The sequence below is a fragment of the Fragaria vesca genome, linkage group LG6 (assembly GCF_000184155.1).
Source record: "Fragaria vesca subsp. vesca linkage group LG6, FraVesHawaii_1.0, whole genome shotgun sequence".
In the NCBI taxonomy this organism is placed as follows: Eukaryota; Viridiplantae; Streptophyta; class Magnoliopsida; order Rosales; family Rosaceae; genus Fragaria; species Fragaria vesca.
In genome coordinates, this window is record NC_020496.1 from 9,111,909 (window position 1) to 9,136,139 (window position 24,231).

Genomic DNA, 24,231 nt, shown 5'->3' on the forward strand with positions numbered 1-24,231 from the left:
GGTGGATGCCGGCGCCGGCCATGTGATGGATTTGGAGGCAGAGAGAGAGAGAAAGAGGGGGTAAAAAGATTAACCAGGGTTATTTTAGTCATTTTAGTCGAGATTGATGTCATTTTGAAAGTTTAGATATGAAACTGATTAAAAAAAAGATGAGGTATCAAACTGATTTTAGAGCTAAAGTTCAGGGTAGTAAACTGAATTTTTTCCTTTATCTAATGATTAAACTGTACAAGATTAAATTTTATTTGTTTGATAAAATTAAATGACTAAATATACCATAATAAGTACTCTTATGCATGAGATCGATTCATCTCTAAATGATCAGGTAAGATTTAACGATCTCGCTTATCGATGATGCTACAGATGAAGCTTATATATGAACAAACTAATAAACTGTCTTTAATCTAAGCCGCTAATTCACTGGATAGTGTTCAGAGCATAACTTTAACTTATAAAATATGTGACTACCATCCCATGATTAATAAAAGTAATAAGGTATTATTTAAGAGTAACGTGAGATGAACCAACTCATTAGGTACCACATGCATATATGATATTTGCCTCTTTTATGTGAACTAGGAAAGCTGTAAACATGTAGTAGAAACCAATCAATAAAATAGGACGTTGTTATGCCACATCTCAGTTGCAAGCCTACAACATAAAAAGTTGGATAATAAGCGGCATCCAAAAAGATTGTTCACCCAGTGGATGTATCTATTCGAATTGTAACTTAACAACATGTTAGAACATCTTTAATAGAGCAAAAAAATTGAGTAGTGATAAGATTTAAACTTACATATGCGGCAAGAAGGTACCCATAGGTGTTTACATAAATTAAAGACCAATTTGGAAGCTTGTAACCCTTATCGCCAATGTTCCACGTGTTCCAGTTCTTGCACAGTACAAAGAGGGGGTAAACTCGCACTACATATTGCAATACAATAAGGGAGTTAAGGAACTTCATTATCTTCAAAGAGTTGGAGCCCCTCATCTTTGGAAGATAATAGAAAATTGCAACCTGCACACAAAATAGAATTTCCAGAAGCTTAAGTAAGCAATAATACTTTGAATTGATCTAGTTAGTATTTGATATGTACTCCGCCTGCCTAGAAGGTTTCTCGATCTTACTTGTGGAATGGGAAGAACAGACATCATGTTACTTGCTATAGCACTAGCTAGCTCCTGTTTGTTCTCACGTATGTGCCAGTAATCGTAAAGGACTTCAGCTATTCTGAATATGTAACGAAGATCTCCCCATGATCGAAAAACAAGAGCAATTATCTTCAATTTGTTGTCCAACACGAGACACTTGGTGTCCTCGTTGATAAGAGGAGCATATAGAAAAAGAGTATCCAGTAACAGAGATATGGTAGATGATATGGCAACTAGGGGAATATTATCACCGAGAAGATCGACATAGTATACGAGTGGATTCAAAAACACTAATATTGCATGGAGTATGAAACTTGCACAGCCCTGAATAGGATGTTCTGAGAGGAATCTGACCAAGGCATAACAAATACCGGTTAATTTCATGGAAAAATATGAATAGGGATGAAAAAACATCAAAAGAAAAAAATATATTCACCTACCTTTTTAGTATAGAAAAAAAAATATGCTCATTTTGTGCACAACAAGAGAGAGGGCAGTAAGGGGTTAGGGGTACATGGCTTTGAAGTTAGATTTGAGCAATACTTATGACAGAATGGAGTGGGATTTCTTGGAAAAGGTTATGGTCCGATTAATTTGGGTTTAGTTCTCGTTGGATTCAAATTGTGATGCAATGTGTGACCACTGTTCGCTACTCGTTCCAGAGGTTATCTCACACCTAGTAGAGGACTTAGGCAAGGAGACTCTTTGTCTCCTTATTTATTTCTCTTAGGAGCTGAAGGTTTTTCTGCTCTACTTTGGGCTAACTTCCAAGAATTATGGTATGTGCTCAAGCTCCTCCTGTGAACCATCTTTTGTTTGCTGATGATAGCATGTTATATGCTGATGCCTCTAGCAGCATGTAATGCGATCCAGGAGGTGATTGATGTTTATAGTAGAGCTTCTGGTCAGGTTGTAAACTTTGCCAAAAGTTCTATTGTTTTCAGTAAAAATGTGGTACAAGAGTTGCAGGAAGATATATCTGATGTGCTAGGGGTGAAAATAGTGGGGACTCTCATGAGAGGTATCTAGGTCTCCCTACATATGTAGGAAGAAAAAAGACTGCAACTTTTCAGTATATTAAAGAGCGTTTGGAAGCGAAGTTAGCATCATGGCAAGGAAAATTCCTTGGTGGAGCTGGAAAAGACATTTTGATTAGAGTGGTGGCGCAAACTCTTCCAACTTATTTTCGATTTAAATCCGTTTAAAAACCACGGATCTGGAGCGGGTTCGGATCAAGATCCGGTCTATTTACAGGTTTATTTGCTGTTGTCCCAAGGTTGGTAAGAATTCATACTTGGTGTGTGTACGTTCCTCAATTTTATCTACCATCTCTTAATTACGATCTAAGAGAATATTCTTATAAATTGGATGCTTCTTCTCCAATATGGGGGATGAGACTATAGAGAATGTTAGCAGAAACTGTTGGTTTGTTAAGGAGTTTATCAGAACATTTCCAGAATTATCAAGAGTCTATCATGGCATACTTCGTCTATGTCAGACTATGAAATGGTTGGACAAATATGCAAGGAGCTTTCAAAAAATGTGCTCTCTTTGCTGCTGGTTGCCTTATGGACTGTTTGGATGGAAAGAGCACAAGCAACATCTGTGGGTTGATAAGGTACGTACACTTCACCAACTTGTGTATCAAATGAGTAAATAATAGATAAATAGACGAGTAATGAATAAATTGAAGTATAAGTTTGATTCCATTCATAAATAGATAAATCGAGTAAATAATATTGTATTGGAATGTCAATAGTGGACTAAATTATCAGCAATTGCCAAAATTGGTGGGTGCATATAGAAAAGACGAAAGTATGATGGGAAAGCAAAGTCTCGACTCTCGACTATGACAAAATTTCTGATTGCATGTATGATGGGAAAGCAGAAAGAAAGAACTTTAGTTTAAGGATAAACCCGACTAACCTGATATACTTTTCAACCCTTTCGACTCTTTCGGGGGTGTCCAATTTTTTTCTTTGGGCGAATTGCCATAACTTGGAAACTTGCTTGTACCACAAAGTTCTGGATGTTGATCACTTATATTATGTTATTTTATGATTGTTGCGCGCGCACATATATATAATCTGAAAGTTCATCGAGTATGGTTGAAGCTCACTTTTAGTGGGTTGTATCCAGGAACGCTTTATGGGAAGGTAGACCAAGGAAAGAACAAACATATTAAACGAACACCTTTGTTCTCTCAGTTATTTCTTTTGGCAAGGTATAACTAAATCACTTCTTCAAGTAAGGCATCGATCAGGACGTCTTTTCTTTTTTAAAAGAAATAACTAGCTAGAAGGGAGGTGATATTCACGTTTCCGCCGCTAAAATCGTTATTCACGTGCTATTAAAGTGAGTGTGAATACAGGATGCACTGTGATGCCCCGGCCCCTACATCACAGGTATATCGACACTCTTATCACCACAAACAAGAAACAGACTCTCTCATATATGATGGCCTCTATGGCTATATCAGTACTTCTGAATAAGTAGAGCTGTTCATCTCTTCCTTTCCCCTGATGACCTGGTGATCCTGCACATGCAACATCTGATTGAAGTAGTGCTTCAACATCTGGTTTTGACATTTATTGTTTGATTTGTACCTTTTATCCCTTATTATCCTTGTAACATATTACGCTGCATATAGCTGCTGATTAATTAGTATGTAAAGGTTTGGAGACCATAAAGTGTTAAACAGAGTTTCCTGGCATGGTCTGGTGAAAAATGTAATACATGCAAATTGAGCAAGACGTAACCCTAGCCTAACCGAAAGTGGTTCACTGTTAATGAATGATCATGATGCAAACTGTGACATTCAGATGTCCCGAGTCCAGACTAAGATTTCTCCAAATCTTCGTTTCTTTCTTCCATGACAAGGGAAAGAAACTCTGGGCCGGGTACGGTGGTTAAGACGTACGAGTTTAGGATGGAGTTCTCATGGGAATGAAAACCTCATAATTTGAGCTCACTTGCACTTTATAATGTAAATGGGCGTCAGACACAGTCATATATACAAGAAGAAAATAAAACCTTTAGAATCATAATGTTAAACATTGGAGCAGTACGTTATGTTATGTTCAGTTTCAACCTAATTAGGTTTCAATTTGAAGTCACCCTCTTACCTCTGCTAATTAAATTCTTTCCCCTATAATTGATGAAATTTAATGAATTCTGAACCTGTTATATGCATATCAAAATGAACACCCTCTCTGTCATTCCAAGGACGTTGGAGATCGAGTACTACTGCCAAAGTTAATTAACAGAGATTCACACCTTCAAGTACTTTTATTTTGAACTGGATAGAAGCCTTGAGCTATTGAACGTCCTGCGATGCATGTAGCAAAACATACACGTACATCCGGAAATTTAATAAAATACAAACCATTTACATGAATGAGAGAAGTAAATTAGTTCACAGTTCCATTATCGACAGCTATGGTGAGACTGCTGTCCATGTTGAATTGACTCGGGAATTTAGAGGCAATAAACTTCAAATTTTTGGCTTGGAGAGCAAAGACTTCAGCTTTGTCGTGGCACTTGACAGTTATGTCAGAGATTGGTAAGTTGGACAATTCGCAAGGTCCTTCTGCCCAAGTGATAAGCCCTTCTCCGTACAAATCATGTCCGTCTTTCTTAAGTTGTTGGATAGTGCCTGAAGAACCATTTGATCCTCCATTTTTATTAGTTGCATATGTGAGTACAGTGCCCCATGTGACGAAGAACATCATGTCAAGTGGCTCTCCCTCTCGAATAATGTAGCGTCCCTTCTTGTAGATCATTGGCTCAAGATACTTACAGATTTCTCTGTAAACTTCATCCTTATCTTGAAGCCCGTCGACCTAAGGGTAAGTTTCCATGTAGAAAAATTAAGGACAAAAGGGTTTGACAAATTTGTATAAGGAAAAACGTATTACAAAAATCTTGTAAAAATGATCTCCATCATGAGAAAATCAAAGGTGGGAAAGTGAGAAAAAGAACTTACTTTCTTGAGCTTATCCATGAAGAGACTGGATTTGATGTCCGTAGCTACTTCATAATAATCTGAGGACAGATTCGAAAACATATTGGACAGAATCGAAAACATATTCTCTACAACAAGATCTTCATCATTTTCAAGTCTTGCTTTAACCACTAGCTTCACTTTTGATTCCATTTCCTTAGGGAGGGCATATTCAAGTAACATGAGTTTTATGGTGTCTGTCTTCTCTCGAATACTATCTGAAATGTCTGTTCCCTGCATATATGTCTATTTCACAACAGATAGGATAGGTTCAACTCATTAAGCCTGGAATATGAGATATAGGATAACAATATATAACTAATTAACATGTGAAGATATTTTTAGATCACATGTGAAGTTTTTCAACACCCTCTAACTTAACTTCTAAGACTTTTGAGTTGTGAAATTAAACATTTTGGTGCTCAATGTAATCAAGTCGTGTTTCTGTAGTAATTAAATTAATTTGTTTGAAACCTCTTTTGATTGTTACTACAGTAATTGTAGATTTGTAGTACTGTAAGGACTCGTTTCATAGAAAGGAAGGGAAAAGAACCAAATTCTTTGCATTTTCCATTACTATGGAAATTATAATTCCTATTTATTTTCTTTTTAAGTGTTTGGTACTCACTAGGAAAGAAAACAAAATCCTATAATTTTAAAAAAAAAAAAACATGTGGTTAAAAATGGTAAACATTAACTTAGTGGGGTCAATTTAATAAAAAATGGTGTAATAATTACAAGAAATTGGGAGGGAAAGTGATTTATTGGGTTGGGTGGAGGGAACAACTTTCCTATCTATTTTCCTTACAATTGGGAACCAATTTCTTTTCCCCCTATTTTCCTTAGGTTTCCAAACACAAGAAAGTAATCACTTTCCTTTCCCACTACTTTGATTCCATGAAACAAACATGGCCTAAGTAGTCAATAGTTTTGCTTTCTCTAGACTCTAGCTACTTTCTGTATTCTGTGATCTGTTCAACAAAAAAAAAAACAATATAGTTTCAGAAAACACTGTTAAAGACTTTATTTATTTAGCTCGTGGATATTACATGTCATTACTAACCTGCACAATTCCAAGAAGATACATAAATAGTACCAAGCCACTTATAGAGATAAAGACCACAAATAAGTTTTCCCATCCATAAGTACTGCCGTTAAGGTTCGAAGCAAAGGAACTGCGAAACAAACGATACATTAATACAATTAAGCAAGTTTTTTTCGATAAAATACAATTAATGTTTCTTGAACGGTGAAGTTTTTGAATTTTATATTGTGACAATGATTTATTATTTGAAGTTTTATATTATACAAGCAACAACGTTTTTATCTTCTTCTTTTTTTAAATTAGCTGACAAACTTTTTATTAAGAGAAATTTTATTCATACATGACTAAATATTAAATACACATCTCACACTTAATATACCGCTAAATAATTTTATAATATTAACATTTTACTAGACACACATCTTTAAACTTCATATACTACCCTCATTTAAAATATACCAATACTACTATATTGTTGAAGGAAAAATATCTTAAGTGTGTTTTCGTCAAAGTAATTAACGAAGAGTAAATTAGAAAGTTATTGATCAATAGATGTAACGGTTCAATTAGTCTTATTAGTTATCATGTACGTTGTTATTAGTTTTGAATAACGTCATTATGTGCATGTAATTATTATTGTAATCAACCTCTATATATAGAGGGTTTCTAATGAAATGAGGAGACCAGTCCAATTTCATTTTTCCTGTAGCACATATATATTTTTTAAATACATATTTATTCTTTTTTTATATCATCTCGACTTAGAAAGAAAATAAAAGTTTTCTCTATCCTTACTAAACAACGAGAAGATTATTTTTTCTTTACAAATTCAAGAGCATTCAAACTGCTCCACCATGATTGATCATATGTAGAATCCTTTGCATATTTATTATTTTGGACGTTTTGCACCCAAACATGTTTTAGATCATTGCAAAACAGATGTCAAACTAGATCACCAGTCTCTTCTGCTTGAAAACCTCAAGCATGGATACTCCACTTGTTTGCAGGATGGAAAATACCATTCTAAGTCATTGCATGGTCCAAGCCAACCAAAAACCTTCATCTGTTGGGAGAATCCATTATTATGAATCATTAAGCTCTTGCCCATCAGACCATGATTAATCATCGATCCATTCGGTTAAAAATATGCCTATTGTCAAGTTTTAAGTTTGAAACTTCATTCATGTAGAGAAAAGAAATCGTTAAAGTGAGATGTAGTGTATTTCAAGTTTTTTCAATAATATTATCTCATTAATATAGACCTCTTTTAATAATTTAATATACTTAAACTTTTTGACGTTAGATGTATAAAAAAAATAAGGTATGTGTATTTAGTATTTATGAATGTGTACATAAAATTTCTCTTTTATTAATTAGGAATAAATTATTTTGCGGTTACATCATAAAGAAAATAAAGTTGCTGTTTAAGGAAATTATATTTCCGTCCTTCTGTTATAAGTCTTGCCCTAATACACGTAGGATTGGTTAATCCAGTTTCCTTATTATAATAGATTACAGTTGATAGCACTACAAAAAAGAATTCAGTTAGCCACCAAAATTTACCACGGCTCAGTTTTTCCGTCGCCGTTAGTCCAATATTTGCGACGGCGCAGCGACAGCAGACGTGTAGTCGCTAAATTTATACAACTTTACGACGGCAACTGGTAAGCCGTGGACTAAAAAATATGAAATTTGCAACGGCAAACGAACGCCGTCGCATTAGCGACAGCAGGTTAAGAGCCGTGGCTAAAAATGCGGTATGACTAGGTTAAAATTTTTTGTTACTCGTTTGAGAATTGCAGTCGTTTCTTTCTCTCTCTCGCTCTCCCAAAGCCGCATCCCTCTCCCTCGATCTCATCGAAAGTTTGAAACCCTATCTCTTAATTCCCTCTCTCTCTCCCTCTCACTCTCTCTCTCTCCACAAATCTCTAGAGCATGAATCTGCAAAGATTTGTTTGTGCTCATCTCGGGGTGGTCTTGGTGGACTAGACAAAGTCATGGCCGGAGGACACAGCCTGGCCATGACTCATAGCAGGAAGGCGAAGAAGATGGTTGAGTCCACCCCGGTGGTCGGAGATCGGTTATAAAGGAGAGAGTCCTCCAGATCCATTGTCTCTTTCCTCCAGAATTCTCCTCTATGCTTTTCTCTCTCCTCTATGAGGACGACCGACGCTTGATCTATGGGTTTTGGCCTTCCAGGATCTGATTGGGTGGGGTTTTGGCTTTGTTCTCTGGATTTTGATGCAGGGGTTGTAAATACGCTCGGGAGAGATTTGCTAAACAATATTCAGCAGGTAATTTCATGTTGTTTACCCTGTAGACTTGAGACTAATACACAAAAGCTTAGACTTTTAATTTTCTTTCAAGTATATTGTTGATAGAATGTAGTAACAAGCCCGTATATGTTCTAGATAATCTCTCTTTTCTTTGTTTGCTTTCTCCGTGGAATATCTGCGAGTGATACACCTCGGACAAGTACCATTTTGTGTATGTTGATTTACCAATGGGTTCCATTGGATGATTGTGATGTAATAATTCTATGGAGTATACCACATTTTAAAACGATTTCTTGCCATAATGAAAACTGAACCTGTGGATTGAACTAATTGTCAATGACTTGGGGAGCATCATGCCTAGACATGTATAATGCTTGTAGATTCATCTTCTGTTAGTATTGTGATATCAGAAAACACATAATACTATCAGATATAATTGTAGCACACTCCAATTTTAACACTTAATATGTCGTGTGTGAAATTGAATATAGTTGCTGGTAACTAGCATATCTGAATAACTATTCTCATTCAGCTGGTACACAAATGAAAATTGACTGTAAGTTATCCTCTATTCTAGTTCATTTGTATTTAATATTTATGTCCTAACGACAAATATTTGAGTATGTCTGGGATCAGCTTGACAAGATGCCCATGACCAAGGAGAAGGGTTCTGGTTCACGTGTAAGGTAAGCTTATTTGGTGTGAACACAGTTTGAGCTTTTGATTCATGGTAAACTTGATTTAGTGTTCAATATATATGAACGGTTTACATTCTTTATGCCAATCAAGATTCATGTTTGAGTGAGGAATATATATGAATGATTTTAGATCTGTTGAGTTTTTCCTTGGCAGTATTTTTTTGAAAGGTTTGGCTTTCTAATATTTTACGCTTTACTAGCAACGAGGTTCTAATATTTTGCTTCTTATTATTGCTCTTGGTTCCAATTACTGCTGCAATTCTTGTATGTACGTTGTTCATGTTTATTAACCCTTGTTTGGATTCAGCTGAAAAATATATGTATTAGTAACTTAAGGTGTTAATTTGGTAGGGCTTGCTCTGAATTTATTCTTTGTTAAGATAGAATTATGCTTTGTGAAAATTATGATTTTACCCGTTGCCTACTGCCCCAAGTTTGTTTAATGGTGTTTAAACCCCTTAGAAAATATATTCCAGGTTTTAGTGTGTTATGTTTGTGAGGCCTCTGATGGTATTGTGAATTCTGGAGGAATATAGGTGCATTTGATACAATGAAGGAGAATGGTGGAGCAGTTTGAGAAAAGTTCTTATGGTCTTATGGTTCTCGCTCCTTGCGAAACATAAGCACGAAAAGAAGTGAGTATCCCTGACATTTTATATATGATAGAAGAGTCATTTGAGTATGAGATTTACAGATGCAATTGGTATGTAAATTTTAAGATCTTTACATGTTGAGGTGAATTCATAAGATCTTTTGCAATTGGTACATACATATTAAGATCATAAAGAATCTGCTCATAAGATACTTCAATGAGGTGAATTCATTTTTTCTGTGTGTAGCGCCTCTTTGTTTCGTTATCTTTGCATATCTCTCTCTTAGTGATAGAACCACATTGGAATTTACTTCTATAATATTTATGTGTATCTTATACTAGTCATATGACTTGCTTGCTACTTTAATTTGATTCTTATTTATGAAATTCGCAAGTTGGATAATTGGTTGATATGGTAGATATGTACAATGAAGATCTTTACACCCTACCTGATAAGGAACTATCTTGTGGTGTTATAACAAGTTCCACCAACTTATCTAATAAAAAGGTATTGTGGCATATCTCTTCTTTATTTCTTCTTTGTTTCGCTATCTTTCCATATCTCTCTGTTAGCGAGAGAGGCACATTGGAATTTATTTCTATAATATTTATTTGTATCTTATACCAGTCATATGACTTGCTTGCTATTTTAATTTGATTCTTATTTAGAAATTCACAAGTTGGATAATTGGTATTTTCTCTGGACTAAACAATTGAAACTTGGGTGAATAGTTAAATTCAGTCCTTTCTGACTGAATTTTCTTGCAATTGATACCTTTTCTACCATACTGAGATAACTAATGTATGTTTAGTCATTGTCATGCCATATAGATTTTGCTGCTTTAAGAACTTATTCCTCTCTATCATGTCTCAGAGATTCATTGTTAGTAATTCAATAGCTGAAGTTCAAACTTCCCAAATATTCAGTCTGATAGATGTTATAACTGAACTTTTCCTTTCAGGTTTGACAAAGATGCATGTGGTCATATGTATTTGAGATAGCTACGATGTTCAAGATGTTTATGACACTGATGGAAGCCAAGCAGTAGGTACCAAAGAATCCCTATTGCTGGTATAGTGATATACAATTGAAACTTTGGCTTAGTTGGTTGCACTTAGTTGGTTTTGTGTTTGTGTCAAGGAACTAATTGATAGAAACACTTAGATCTTGATGTGTTTGTATTAATAGTTCTGTTGTAAGATTGGCAGTAATTTTGAGACATTTAATTCAATGTAACAATTCTTGTTCTAATATGTTTAATTTCTTTTTGCACAGCTTTTGTCCAAAAAAAAAAATGAAAATCTGGCCAGCTAATATGCTTGTCAGATAATTTTTTTTTAATTCATAAATACAACTTTGCGACGGCCTTTGCAGTCACTGTATGCCGTCGCTACCATTTGGCAACGGCTTGTTGCCGTAGCCAAAAGCAACGGCCACGCCCTTAACGGCGACAGAAAAAATGCCGTCACTAAGCCGTCGCCGTTGCTCTTTGGCCACGGCAAAATGGCTTTTGGCGACAGCATTTTGCCGTGGCTAACTGAATTTTTTTTTGTAGTGTAGATCTTCTAGAATCTTCGGGAGACTCTATGTAATGCCTATAAATAGGCCTTTCTATCAATGAATGAGTAGACAGCGTTATCTTTTCTCCTTCAACACGTTATCGGCACTGTGCTCTAACCCGAGCTTGATGATGAAACCCTAAAAAAAAAGAAAACAAACCCTAACGTTTTCTGCCGGCCGTATCCCATCGACTTTGACTTGGGCACCCCAGAAATTTGCTCTGGTTCGATCTATGTTAATGCAATATATCGTATTATAACATGACACTACATTGGAGTACATTAGACCACCAGTTATTATAAGGTGGTGTTTATAAAGGCTGAAATCACACCAAGTGTGACGCAATGCACACTTGGCATATCATGATGTAGCGCAATGCACATCGTTTTTAGATCAAAAGAGGATTTGTAATGTCAATTTTTTTGCAAAAACATTACAAATAAGAGTAGTCTTCTACACTCTTGAGCGGATTCACAATTGCAAAAAGGAATTTGCGTTACGCTAAATGTCATCTAAAATTGGATGTTGAAAAATCCTCTTCTTTCTATACAAGATCCAACAGTGGGCCGTGGGTGCTCACGACTAATTTTGCCAAATTTTGGCATGTTTTTAAGCCTTGTTTTGTCCATCTTTGTAGTATTATATGTCATGTAACGCACTCTAAAGGATTTCAATACCTTTTTTTCAATCTCCATTGAAATTGTTAACATCTTTCGGTTTCTATGTCTTGACATAAGACTATTGTCTCTACATTCTGGTATATGAATGTGTTGTAGCGAGATTGAGTGCTTAGCTTTTTGCAAGGAATAGATAACTACTCATGGATTTGGTGTTTTATAAATCCGTTGTGACTTCGATGACTAGATCATCACAAATAATCAGAGTGAATTAATGCTTAAGTTTCAATGCCTACTGGCGTTATGATTCAAGTCACATATGTTATTTACGCATAAGAAAGCAATCGAACCGTGTTATGACTTAATGGTATTCATGCCAACGTTTATCACTTGGAAACACATTGTGAGAATTGATGAGGATTTCTTATGTATCACTATAATGAATGCGCAACATTGATGAGTCACTAAGATTCGGTTAATTGAATCGGTTATTGTCACCAATGATGAGAATGGAGACATCGACTTATGTAGGCTTTAACATAAATCGTCCGGGACAATTTTGGACGTGTTTTGATGATCCGTAAACTAAAGAGTAAAGACTCTCACGGACATCCTTTCTTTTAAGCAAAGTAACCATTGAGATAAAAGATCACCACAGTAAAACTTGGTGGAGCTATGAGCAATGCTCACGGCTTATGGATGGTATTAAAGCCGTTCGTGTCATCCTCATATACAATGGAGGCAGTACTCATGCTTTCATAAGCAAATATGACGCAAAAGAACCCCCTATGATCTCACATTGGCCATGCTCGTTACTTATTTTGTAAAGCCTATTCTTTAGCAAAGATTAGGAGCGACACCCTCCTACGCTAAAGGCAATGAAATGTAGAGGCTAGCATATAAACAAGATGCTGAGTCATTGTTCACTCAATAAGACATTAATTACAATGTCTATGAGTGATTCTACAAGAATGATACATAAGATATTGGCCTAGATGACTTCTCATTGTTCACTCTGAGGCATAATAACGCTATGATGATGTTCACAATGGTTTAACTCAAGCCATAACAATCGAATGTTATGGGGAACCTTAAAAATGATTGAAAAGTTGACAAAACATAGAATTTTCGGTTTTTCAGCTTGCGGACTAGTCATTGTGAGATCCGGTTCACCAACTTTTAGACTGGTTCTTGAGGTTCTGTTTGCGGCCACTGATTTCTAACATCCAAGTCTACCTATTCTCAAAATTTGGTGGCATTTGGAGATCTGGAAGGTGGTGAACGCTCAACATAAGTGTTCACGGATGTCCAGAAAACTCCGACTGCCGGTTCGGCACCTTTTCGGCCGGTTCTGTCGTCGACGCTGGCGGGTTTGCAATGCTAACGCCCATGTCTACCTGTTTACAAAATTTGGTAGCGTTTGGAGTGCTGGAGGATAGTGAACCGTTAAAGGAAGTGTAAAACAAAGGTCCGGTGATGCCTGCGGTCGGTTCAACCGGTTTCTTTTTTGACCGGTCCCGAGGGTGAGGCCAGCAGTTTGTTTTTGGACCTGTAAGACCAACGACTACGGATTGTAGCAGGGTCATAGTTTTACTTATTCATCTTTACCCATCATCATTCAAATCTTTAGGTTACGGTTGTAACTGTATGCATATTTGTTAACAGATTGCGTTAACGTTCTGCAATCTATATCGTCCACATGTTGTATGTACCAAATTGCGCCTCCACAGGTGCACAATGATGGGTTATTTGATGAATATTGTCTTTGAATAAGACATGAGCTTCCAACTATAGTCCGCTGATATAAGAACCTTGACAAACGATCTCTTTCATGTCACTTTGATGAGCCAGTCTTCCCGTCGTTAGGGGGAGATATGAACAAGAATGTTCAAGTAGAACGACTTGGAATTGTCGTGGTTTGTCCCTACTGTGTCTCATCAAGTTCCCTAAAGTGCGAGATCACATATACATGCTGCAAACATGCTTGCAAGGATTGATATCCAGATAAGGACATGTTGATGTCTAGATAAGAAGGCATGTTGATGTCCGGATAAGAGGACATGTCGTCACCCACAGATGGTGGCATGGTGACACCACAAATGTGGTAGATGGTGTCACTAGGCCGTGGCTCCCATGGTTTAGGTGGGAGGCCACTTGGTTCGATACACACTCGCCAAGGAAAAATACGAGTTTGGCACAACTTGATCACTTGATCAATGATACTCATTAGTCAGTTATTTCTGGATTATGGTTATCATTGGGGGACGCCTCAATATCAATTCCAATCCATATAGAGATTTCTACACTTAGAAATTACACCGGTGTACATGATGACGTGGTTTAATGAGTTTGATATCGAATCATACTTCGTTGAGAAAATACCAACGTTGTAGATTGGCCTAAATGGAAAGATGCGATCCAGTTTAAACAAAGAGATAGTGCTTTGGTTAGATGACACCGACACCCCAAGTGTAAACTCTATCAGTTATGTCTTTGTTAGAAAGCGTCGTGAGAAAAAGAGTTTAGACTCACCTTATGGCGCAAGGTCTCTCACAAACACCCTGGAATCGACTACGATGAGATATACTCTCGTAATGGATGTCATTGTACTCCACTACCTTGTCAGTTTGGTAGTTTTCGAAAAACTGAACATGCAGCTTGTGGTCACAACTTATTTCTCTTGAGAACTAGAGATGTACATAAAGATCTTGAATAGATCTGTTTTTCACCCAAATCAAGTGGCTCCTGACCACATAGAGCGTTTGCATGATATTTGCTAAGTATCTACTTGATTAGGGAAGGGATATGAATAATTATGCTTATTTGCGTGTAAATTCTGGATGAATCGTGATGAACTCTTGTTAAACTAAGAGATGCCACTTATCCAAAATTAAGAATGAAAGGATCTTGGGAATACTTGGTCTCGAAATGAGGATCGTTATTGATGATGCTTATTCATCGGTCGGCTTAAGGCAAGCTAAAGGACGATAAAGTTATGCCTATATGTATCCCTTGATCGGTCGAAGTCTTGAGAAGACCTGTTTCTTTCATATGATGAAGTCTTATGAGAAATTCTCCATCTAAGTACGGTAGAACATTCATGTACTTGTTATAATATGCTTGACTCGACATCTCATTCACTATAAACTTGTAAGGCCAAGTTCTCCTTAGTCTTTCAATTCTTTCCTTAGCGGTCGAGCAGCTTCGCTCCCTCTTAGATGAGTGTGAAGGAATACAAAGGTAGTGGCCGGATGCGCCCACGCAACGCTAATGTAATGGCAGTGATTCCTTCTATGAAAGGTTCAGGCTTATTCATCCCTACAGAAACACACATCAAATGCGAAATCAGAATTTGCCCAGTTTCGTAGGTCAACTTCCACAGGACCTACATGATAGCCCACAAGTTGGAAAATGGTGAAATTGGTACCATTGGAAAAGTCTATGTGTCTACATTCCAGGAAAACCAACCATTTGATCACATCTATCATATTGAGTGATTTATGGCTATTTTCGTAAAGTAGGACGGATCTGTCCGAGAATTTGCATTTGCAGAACAGTCAAATTCGACAAAGCTTTGTGATCAGCCCAAGATGAACTAAGTTGGAAAGCTACGTGTGTCTAATTTCCAGAACTTTATACGGTTCGTCCGTATCTATTGTATCGAATAAGTTATGACTGATTAAGTACACAAAGGTCATGCCACACGTGAATCTGATTTTCAACACGAACTTATGTTTTGAGTTGTTAGGCAACGTTCTCCTTAAAGATAAAAGTAATGCTAAGTATAGCAGGTCTGATCTAAGGATAATCACTACAAGAATTCAGGGCTTTTACCGCCTAAAATTTACGGTGTGTATCGATGCGTGCCGTAAAAATGGGTCATTTACGGCGTGCATTTAAAGCATGCAGTAAATATAATGTTATGTAAAGTTATTTACGGCGTGCTACGTAAGTGCGCCGTAAATGAGATTGTGTCTCGAGTTATTTACGGCTTGCAATAAAAACACGCCGTAAATGAAGAGGTATTTACGGCGTTCCTTCATTGCGCGCCGTTAATAAGTATAAGGTATTTACTGCGTGCAATTGTTGCACGCCGTATTAGGGTTTTAACCGTGGACTCAAGTATAAAAGGGAAGAGAGAGTTTATTATTGGTCAAAACCCAAACTCGTGTTGACCCGAGCCTAGACCTCTCTCTCTCCCCCTCTCCGCCTGCCTCCGCCATCTCCGGCGTGGCGTAGCCGATTCCGGCCGACGCATGCCGCAAGACCACCACCAAAATGTTTGTCTTCCTCTTCTTCACCTTCCTCTACCTACCAATTCGACTTAGAACCATAGAATTTTCAAATTGAAGTCCAAACCCTAACCCCCAAATCTGATTTCTGTCGGAATCTCTTTCTCTCCGGTGAGCTCGTGCTTCGTGAAGGTAAACCCATCACTTCCCTCTCGTTTTCACTCTTCCTTGAGCTTCAATTTCCAGATTAGAGCCCTAATCCTATTTCTCTATTTTTCTGCATATTTTTGGGTTCCCGTCGAAGTCTTCCGGCGACAGTGTTCTTGAGCTTCCGGCGACCTCGTCGAGTTCAGGTGGAGCCCAAAAGCTTTTTGGTGACGCCTTTGGAAGCAGCAATGGTGGTTAGGGAGGAAGGCAGAGTTTGGGTTCTCGGCTGAGGACCGCTACATCGCCACCTTGTCGCGAGGTCGATGTGGGCAAAGATGGCAAGATCAAATACGACGACTTCATCACCAGAATGGTCACCAAGTGAGAATCTCTAAGTGTTTCTCTGTGTGTTTTGTTTCTAAGTGTTTCTGTGCGTTTTGTTTGTGGAAATTTCTAAGGTTTGTTTTCATTTTTTTTGGTTTGTTTGTGATGAATTGACTTGTGTATTGAATGGCTTTATGGAATCTAATCTAGATTTTCTAAAGTATAATTGTCGATGGCTGTTGAAAATGGTTACATTATTGATCATTTGAAGCATCAAGATTATGGATTTATAGTGGTAATGCATGTAGGTTGCATTGGTCATTAATGGTAGAGGTATGCATGTAGAGTGTTATAGGGTATGGAATGGTGAAAGAAGAAGATAATGTTGTCGTTTTAGGTTGTATTCGGATTTGAGGATTTCGATTTTGGACTAGTGTGATTCATTATGTTCCTTTGGATATTTTGGAGTTGTTGTTCCCCGTGCCATATAGTGTTCTCCGAAAAAGTAGAAAGATTCCAATCATTCCATATATATATTGGCGCAATATATAATTATGATGTAAGGAGCGTGAACACCTTGGCACTCGAGTTCACTACCGGTGACGAATTGGACAAAGGTCTAAAGACGTTGGTGAAGAGATCTGAAGAGTTGAGCTTGAGAGGGGGAGATAATGTTAATGAAATTGCCTATCGATTATCAGAAGGAGAAGCTTTTCGGAAAGTGAAGCATCTTTATCTAATCCAACTAGATTCTACATGCATCATTGATTCGAAGGTAAGTTACTTTTGTTTTAGTTTGGCAGTACGTTGAGTTCCAAATGTTTAAGCAAATTCAATTTTTGCTCCATATCAATTTGTTGTCAATATCCGTATTATGAAGGCTTTGAAATTGAAAATGCGGACCTAATTTATTGCTTGGTCATTCCAAAAGCATTGTTGAAAAGTGAACAAAATTATTTTCGGCTCACCACTAAAACAGTTTGCATTTGTCTTTCCTACTATAAATTTGAGAATTGATCCACTGATATATGCCCCAATAACTTGTGCTACAGGTTGTGTTTTCCAGATTAACAACCTTGAAAGTGGTTGCCTGTCATGAAATAAAGTTCTTGTTATCGTCTTCAGTGGCCAGAAGTCTAGATCGAAGTCTCAGTACTCTCGAGATAAGAAATTGTGGAAGCATGGAGGAGATAGTATCCGTACAAGAAGACGATGAAGAGAACAATATGGATAACATTTTTTCTAAACTAAAATCCTTGCTATCTTTTCGACAAAAAGGTGCACAACTTATAAGTTATAACTCTAATTTTTCTTTGTTTTATGTCTGCTAAAGTTACCTGTCTTGATTTGTTATTGAGGCCATAATTAAGTTGAATGTGCATGTATGCATACTTGCAGGTATCATTTCCTAGCTTGGAGACGTTAAGGCTCCGTAAGCTACCTAAGTTGAAGGCAGTATGGCAAAACCAACTTGCTCCAGACTCTTTTTGTTGGCTTAGAAATGTCACTGTGATGAAGTGCGTCAGCCTTATTAATCTATTTGTGCCTTGTATTTCCGAAAGATTGGATTCTCTACAGGCCTTGTATGTGGAGTGCTGCCCGTTACTAGAAGTGGTATTCAAATACGAAGGACTAAAGTTTAAAGAAACTTATGACGCATTAACCAAAAAACTGAAAACTTTCAGCTGCTTTCCAAATCTAGGTGTATTTGATATAAACCATTGTGACAAATTGAAATACATTTTTCAGATGGAAGTGAGGCAGGAAACAGTGCCAAAGTTTGTGTTCCCAAAAGTAACAGAGTTGACATTCTCACACCTGCCCAACTTGAAGAGCATCTATCCTGGGAAGCATGTTTCACAGTGGCCTTCACTCCAAGATTTGGAAGTGGATGAATGTGGTGAAGTAGAGATTGTAGCTGGGGAGCTTTCACTTTGTCGAGAAAACCAAGAGTCTGACTCTCACTCTATTCAGATTAAACAACCTCTCATTTTATTTGAAAAGGTGAGTACATTTTTACCTTGCATGGAAAATGTGTTGATGATATGAATTGCTCACATTGGAGACTTATTAGTGTTATCAATTTTTCTTTTCAGGGTTCACCAGTGTTTCCCCACTTGGAAGTTTGGAATTGGGGGCCATAGAGATGTGGAGTGGTCCATTACTACCCTCAGTGTTTGTTGTAGCATAGGTAATTAACTTCAATGTGCTTTAAGTTCTGTTTGGTCATTTGCTTACTAGCTTGATGTAATGAGTTACATTAATACATTCTAAATTGTTACTTTGTAAATGACATTAGTATATTGATGGTAATTTGAGTATGACATTTGAGTAAGAATATTTTTTTTTAATTTGAACATACATTATTTACGGCCTGCAATGTACGCCTTAAAAGAGGGTTGTAAATGACCTAAATGACATTTATGGAATTACTTTTACGACGTGTTAATTGTTTTTTTATGACGTATTTTTGCACACCGTAAAAGATATTAGTCTTTTACGGCCCGAGCTTTTATTGCCAACTTTTGTACACCGTAAAAAGGCTTTTACGGCATGCATTGTGGGCTGTAAAAACTCATTTTTGGCGTAGTGAATGTGGTTGGATTTAATGACTAAATCGTTGCCCAAGTCTACTTTTGAAGTATGTGAAGTGCATTGGCTTGCGCCGTTTATCTGTACTCCGAGATTGAGTTACCAATCAGGGGGAGTCGTTGTGTAGACATCAGGGGGAGTCTACTTGCTTCACATGTTATCTTCAATTGTAGTTGGTGCGTTGTGCTCTTTTTCCCTTCGTCCAAGTCTTTTGTTTTACCCACGAGGTTTTTGTTTTACTTGGCAAGGTTTTTACCGAGGCAACACCATAAGCACCATATCGTATTAGGGACGCAACACAAGGGGGAGTGTTTAAGGAAATTATATTTCTGTCCTTTTGTTATGTGTCTTGCCCTAATACACGTAGGATTGGTTAATCCAGTTTTCTTATTAGAATAAATTACAGTTGATAGATCTTCTAGATTCTTCGGGAGACTCTATGTAATGCCTACAAATAGGCCTTTCTATCAATGAATGAGTAGACAGTTATTCTCGTTATCTTTTCTCCTTCAACAGTTACATAATTAAAAACAATAAAGTGTTCTAACCGGGGAGCCACACAAATGGCTTGATGATAAACTGGGGAAGAATAATAAAGTATTCTAGAATTAGTAATATGTGAGGAGTTTTTCAGTGCTACGGGAGAACCATGTGGTAATCTGACGTGGTTCTACATTCCACTCAGATATAGACATTTAGATTTTCTTCATGAAAAATTATTTCAGCTATTTTGTCAAAGGCCATTTCGGGTTTTTTGTTGTTTTTAAAACTCTAAACCCTAAGCCCTAAACCCTAAACCCTAAACCCTATCACTCTACCATAAACCCTATACCCTATTACCTAAACTCTAAAACCTAACCCTAAAACCCTAAACCCTAACCCTAAAACCCTAAACCCTAGTTTGAATTCACTAAATACCCATGAATGTCTTTTCACAAAACATAGAAAATATTAGTTTATGTTTTAGTTGTAAAAAATTCACATGTCTAAATTTAAATGGAATGTAAAACCACGTCAAACTGCCACGCAATTCTCCCGTGGCATTTAAAAATTTCTCCTGTAACAAATCATTGATAATAACATCATGCACACTGGATTTAAGAGAGTGTGGAATGGCGCCTGCTGTGGAAAAGTGCCGAGATCTAAAAACCAAAAATAAACTGAAAGTAAACAGAAATTAAATAGACACCATAATAATTCCGGGCCCAGGCCCAAAAACTGTTTTGGCCTAGTTGCCAACCATATTTAAATTCCCAACTCCTTCGAGTGCGCAACCTGGATCCCATATCTAGATTAAACGCAACCCGAATTAAGGGCCCAGGCCCAATTTACCAGACTGTTGGTTTTCCAATGTCTCTTCAACTCATAATGGCTCCACAAAATGTGGAAACTGTTTCAGCTTATGAATGTGTAACACCTCTAAGCATAGAGACGTGAACGTGAGTTGTGGCTTGGTTGGTTAAAGTGTTTAACTAACAACTTTAAGGTTATGAGTTCAAACCTCACTACCTCACTAGAGGTATGTAAAGTGTGTGAGTTATTAATATTAATAAAAAGTTATAAAAAAAATGTAGAAATACTAACATTAATTTATATGATTTCTGATTGTTTTATGTTCATTGCTAACATTTCTAGACTTTTGAAACCAAAAGAAGAGACTTTGATTGACAAATGATAAGTTAGAAATACTCACCCAATCAGTGAGTTTTGTTGTTTTTACCGAGTAAGCAACACAAACTAATTTTGAGTCAAATTTTATATGACTGCAGGAATTGGAGGATGAAGAGTACACAAGAGAACTTCCCACCTATAGGCACTTGTTTCACTTGGCCTCCTCTAGAGTACACCCACCATTGTAGTTGCTAATTTTTGGTTTGATGTTTCTTTTATGTAGTTATTAATTTATATATGGAATGAAGATGTATTGTAGGTCATTTTAGAAATTATAACTTATTTATTGATGTTATAGCTTATAGGTCCTTTTAGAACAATTAACTCTTTGTAAAATTTGTTGGTTTTTGGCAGTGAGAGTGGATATGAGATTTTTGAATTATGTTGTGCAAATGCTTTTGTTGAGTTATTAAAATCCAATAGAATTGATATCAAAATCAAAATCAGACAACAGATAGCCCCATGGAATTTGACGTCTCTACATCTTTCAAACGATGTTTATATGTTGTCTTAAAGTTAAAGAATACAATAGTGTATGTCGTCTGAGATCGATTTCAGACGACATATAAGTGACATTTTAATTGGTGTTAGATGACATGCGGTTACTCACTTTTGCTGTATAAATGGAATTTCAAAGACATTTTTATATTGTTATAATTATTGTCTAACGACATATAATTTCAGTTTGTTGAATATCTAGATGTATACAGACGAGACAGATGAGTTAATACTGTATATCGTATAACTTCTATGAGTTCTATCAAACTACGGACATTGCTCGTCGTCTGAAGGAGAAATTGACATAGTAGATCTTAACATGTGCTTCGCACATGTCAATTTGTTTTTTCTTAAAAAAAAAAACAAATAGATATGTAATGGGCAGTTAATTTCAGTTTTCTGTATAATTTCAGTTTTACCCTTTAATTTAAAAAAAATATATTGTATTTTTGCTTATTAATAAACCGATTTTCAAAAATTTAACCATTGAAAAAGTCAAAAAGGCCTTATGGCTTTGTTAATAAAGATTAATCGATAATATAATAACCCCTCTAAAATAATAATTTTTCATGTTCCCGACATTATTCATTTATAAAAGTTTTATTGCATGTATGCCGCGCGTTTTATTATTAAGTATACTAGAATCTGCAAAAGAAAGAAATAAAGAACTATTCTTCAATTTTTCCCTAATTATTATGATCATTTCAAATATTTATGAGTAAAGGGGTTAGTACGTGCAAACCTCAAATTTCGTAAGCCCCATGAGAAACATTGAAATAGCTTTTGTGGAAAGTTTGTTGATCCTTGCATCCCGGATTGTAAAGCATAAAGAAATATGCCAAAATCAAATTTTGTAGCATCCGGCGGATTTATAGGGCAGAGAATGTGTATAAGTGTGACATTTTTTAAGCCACTTTCATCACAAAAAGTACTAAAGTCACTCCTGTTATCAGATCTACCAGCATATCCCCAACAATCTATCTCTCGTTGGATAGAGAAAAGATACCAAAATGCTCCAAGTACCTAAATTGAATACATCAACAACATAATCAAATTATTGAAAATAACTTAATTATTAGTCGATTATGATAGATGTTCTATTAATTTGATTGCTTTAGATACATTTTTGATTATGATCAAAATACAAAGGCATATCCAATAGCTTTCCTATAAAACCTCTATTATGTATATAGTGTATCTTTTTTTTTTGGCGAAGTATATAGTGTATTTGAAGGATCACAATTAATAATCTTGCATTTCGGTAGGTCCCACCTTAATTGGCTACCAAACATTTGAATGCAAGGGAAATCTTGCCAGTAAGATTAAGATTCAATGACCTAGATTTGTAGGCAAGCTAACCAATCATGCCATTGCTCAAAAACATGAAAAAAAAAGCAGCAGTAAGATGCAAAATGTGTATATATTTGAATCCAAACTACAAGATATATATTAAAGCAATTGACTGAGCAATTAATAAAAGAAGTGTAAAGATAGTAACATACATGACTAGCAAGAAGGAACGCCGACAGATTTAATATAATCATAAACCTTTTGTATCGCAATCTCTTTGGATTTTTACGTTCACCATTTCCGGCCTTACACATTCGGTACAAGGGATAAGCTCGAGCAAGATATTGCAATACAATAAGTGAGTTGAGAAACTTCATTATCTTCAAAGAGCCGAAACCCCTCATATTTGGAAGGAAACTTAAAACTACTACCTGCATGCAGTCATAATTATGCGTATGTTAAATCTAATACTCGAATGTGAAGAGAGACTGGTCAGGTAAAGCTTGGTCTTACTTGTGGAATAGGAAGAAGAGAGACGGTGTCAACTGCAGTGCTCTTTGCTATTTTCTTAAGGGACTGGAAACCTCGCTCTCCATCCTTAATACGAACAATTATTCTGACTAGGTAACGAAGGTCTGAAACTGATCGCAATACAAGAGCTGCTATCTTCAATCTGTTGTCTACCGTAACACACTTGATATCCTCGTTGATTAGAGGAACATACAAGAACAAAGGATCTAGCAACATATGAATAATACTTGCCAAGCAAAGGAACATCGGGTTCAATGGTTCTATTGGCAAAATCCACGCTAGACAGATACCATACAGATTCCCAAGTGCCTCCGTGATACAGCTGTCGTCGTCTTCGAGGTCCTCTGAAGTAGAATTTGCTGGCTTACTGAATGTTAATACACGACAAGGGACAACCAGATATTAAATTGCAGCCGTATGTCTATGATGAATTGATGATTAGAAATTCAGAATCAGAAAGAAACAAAGGAGATACGATTGTAAAACTAACGCACATTGGTTGGTCAGAGGTCTCCACTGATTGATCAGATTTCTCCATATATTATTTACGTGCCGATATATGGTTAACTAAGAGTACTACCCCAAAATTCTGAATGCACGTTAACTCCTGTAAATCCAAATAGGCACAAGTCAGATTATTAGAGGATCGCTGATCGCATCAATATCTAATCATGGAGCAGCTTCCATTTTTGAACTGCATGCTGCAAAGCTGATAGAGTTGCAAAGACAAAAAATGTGAATGATCGAATTTAATTCAGAGCGCTCGAGGCAGATATAGAGACTGAGAGAGAGAGATTTCAGCTGCAATTTCACACACGTACCTGATTGATCGATGGCTCAATTCAGTAAGCTGCTTTCTACTGGGCATGGAGGCCAAATTTGGGAAAAGCAAGAATGAGAAGATGGTTTCTTCAAAACCACTGAGTTCAGCTACGTTCAGCACTATATATATTTTCACAAGAATGACATGAAATAATGAAGAGGGCGAACTACTAACGCCAT

At 36.6% G+C, this 24,231-nt stretch overlaps 1 protein-coding gene across 1 annotated transcript; it reads right to left on the reverse strand.

The window, feature by feature from the left end:
- Positions 1–4,493: 4,493 nt before the first annotated feature.
- On the reverse strand, positions 4,494–23,941 carry LOC101292429 (cyclic nucleotide-gated ion channel 1-like). The gene is made up of 7 exons (XM_004302687.1): positions 23,724–23,941; positions 23,212–23,596; positions 22,911–23,129; positions 22,151–22,431; positions 6,219–6,330; positions 5,138–5,401; positions 4,494–4,994 (listed from the first exon to the last, which is right to left on the reverse strand). Exons 1-7 carry the CDS (start codon positions 23,765–23,767, stop codon positions 4,563–4,565), a joined length of 1,737 nt encoding a protein of 578 aa, XP_004302735.1. The 5' UTR covers positions 23,768–23,941; the 3' UTR covers positions 4,494–4,562.
- Between the last annotated feature and the right edge of the window lie 290 nt (positions 23,942–24,231).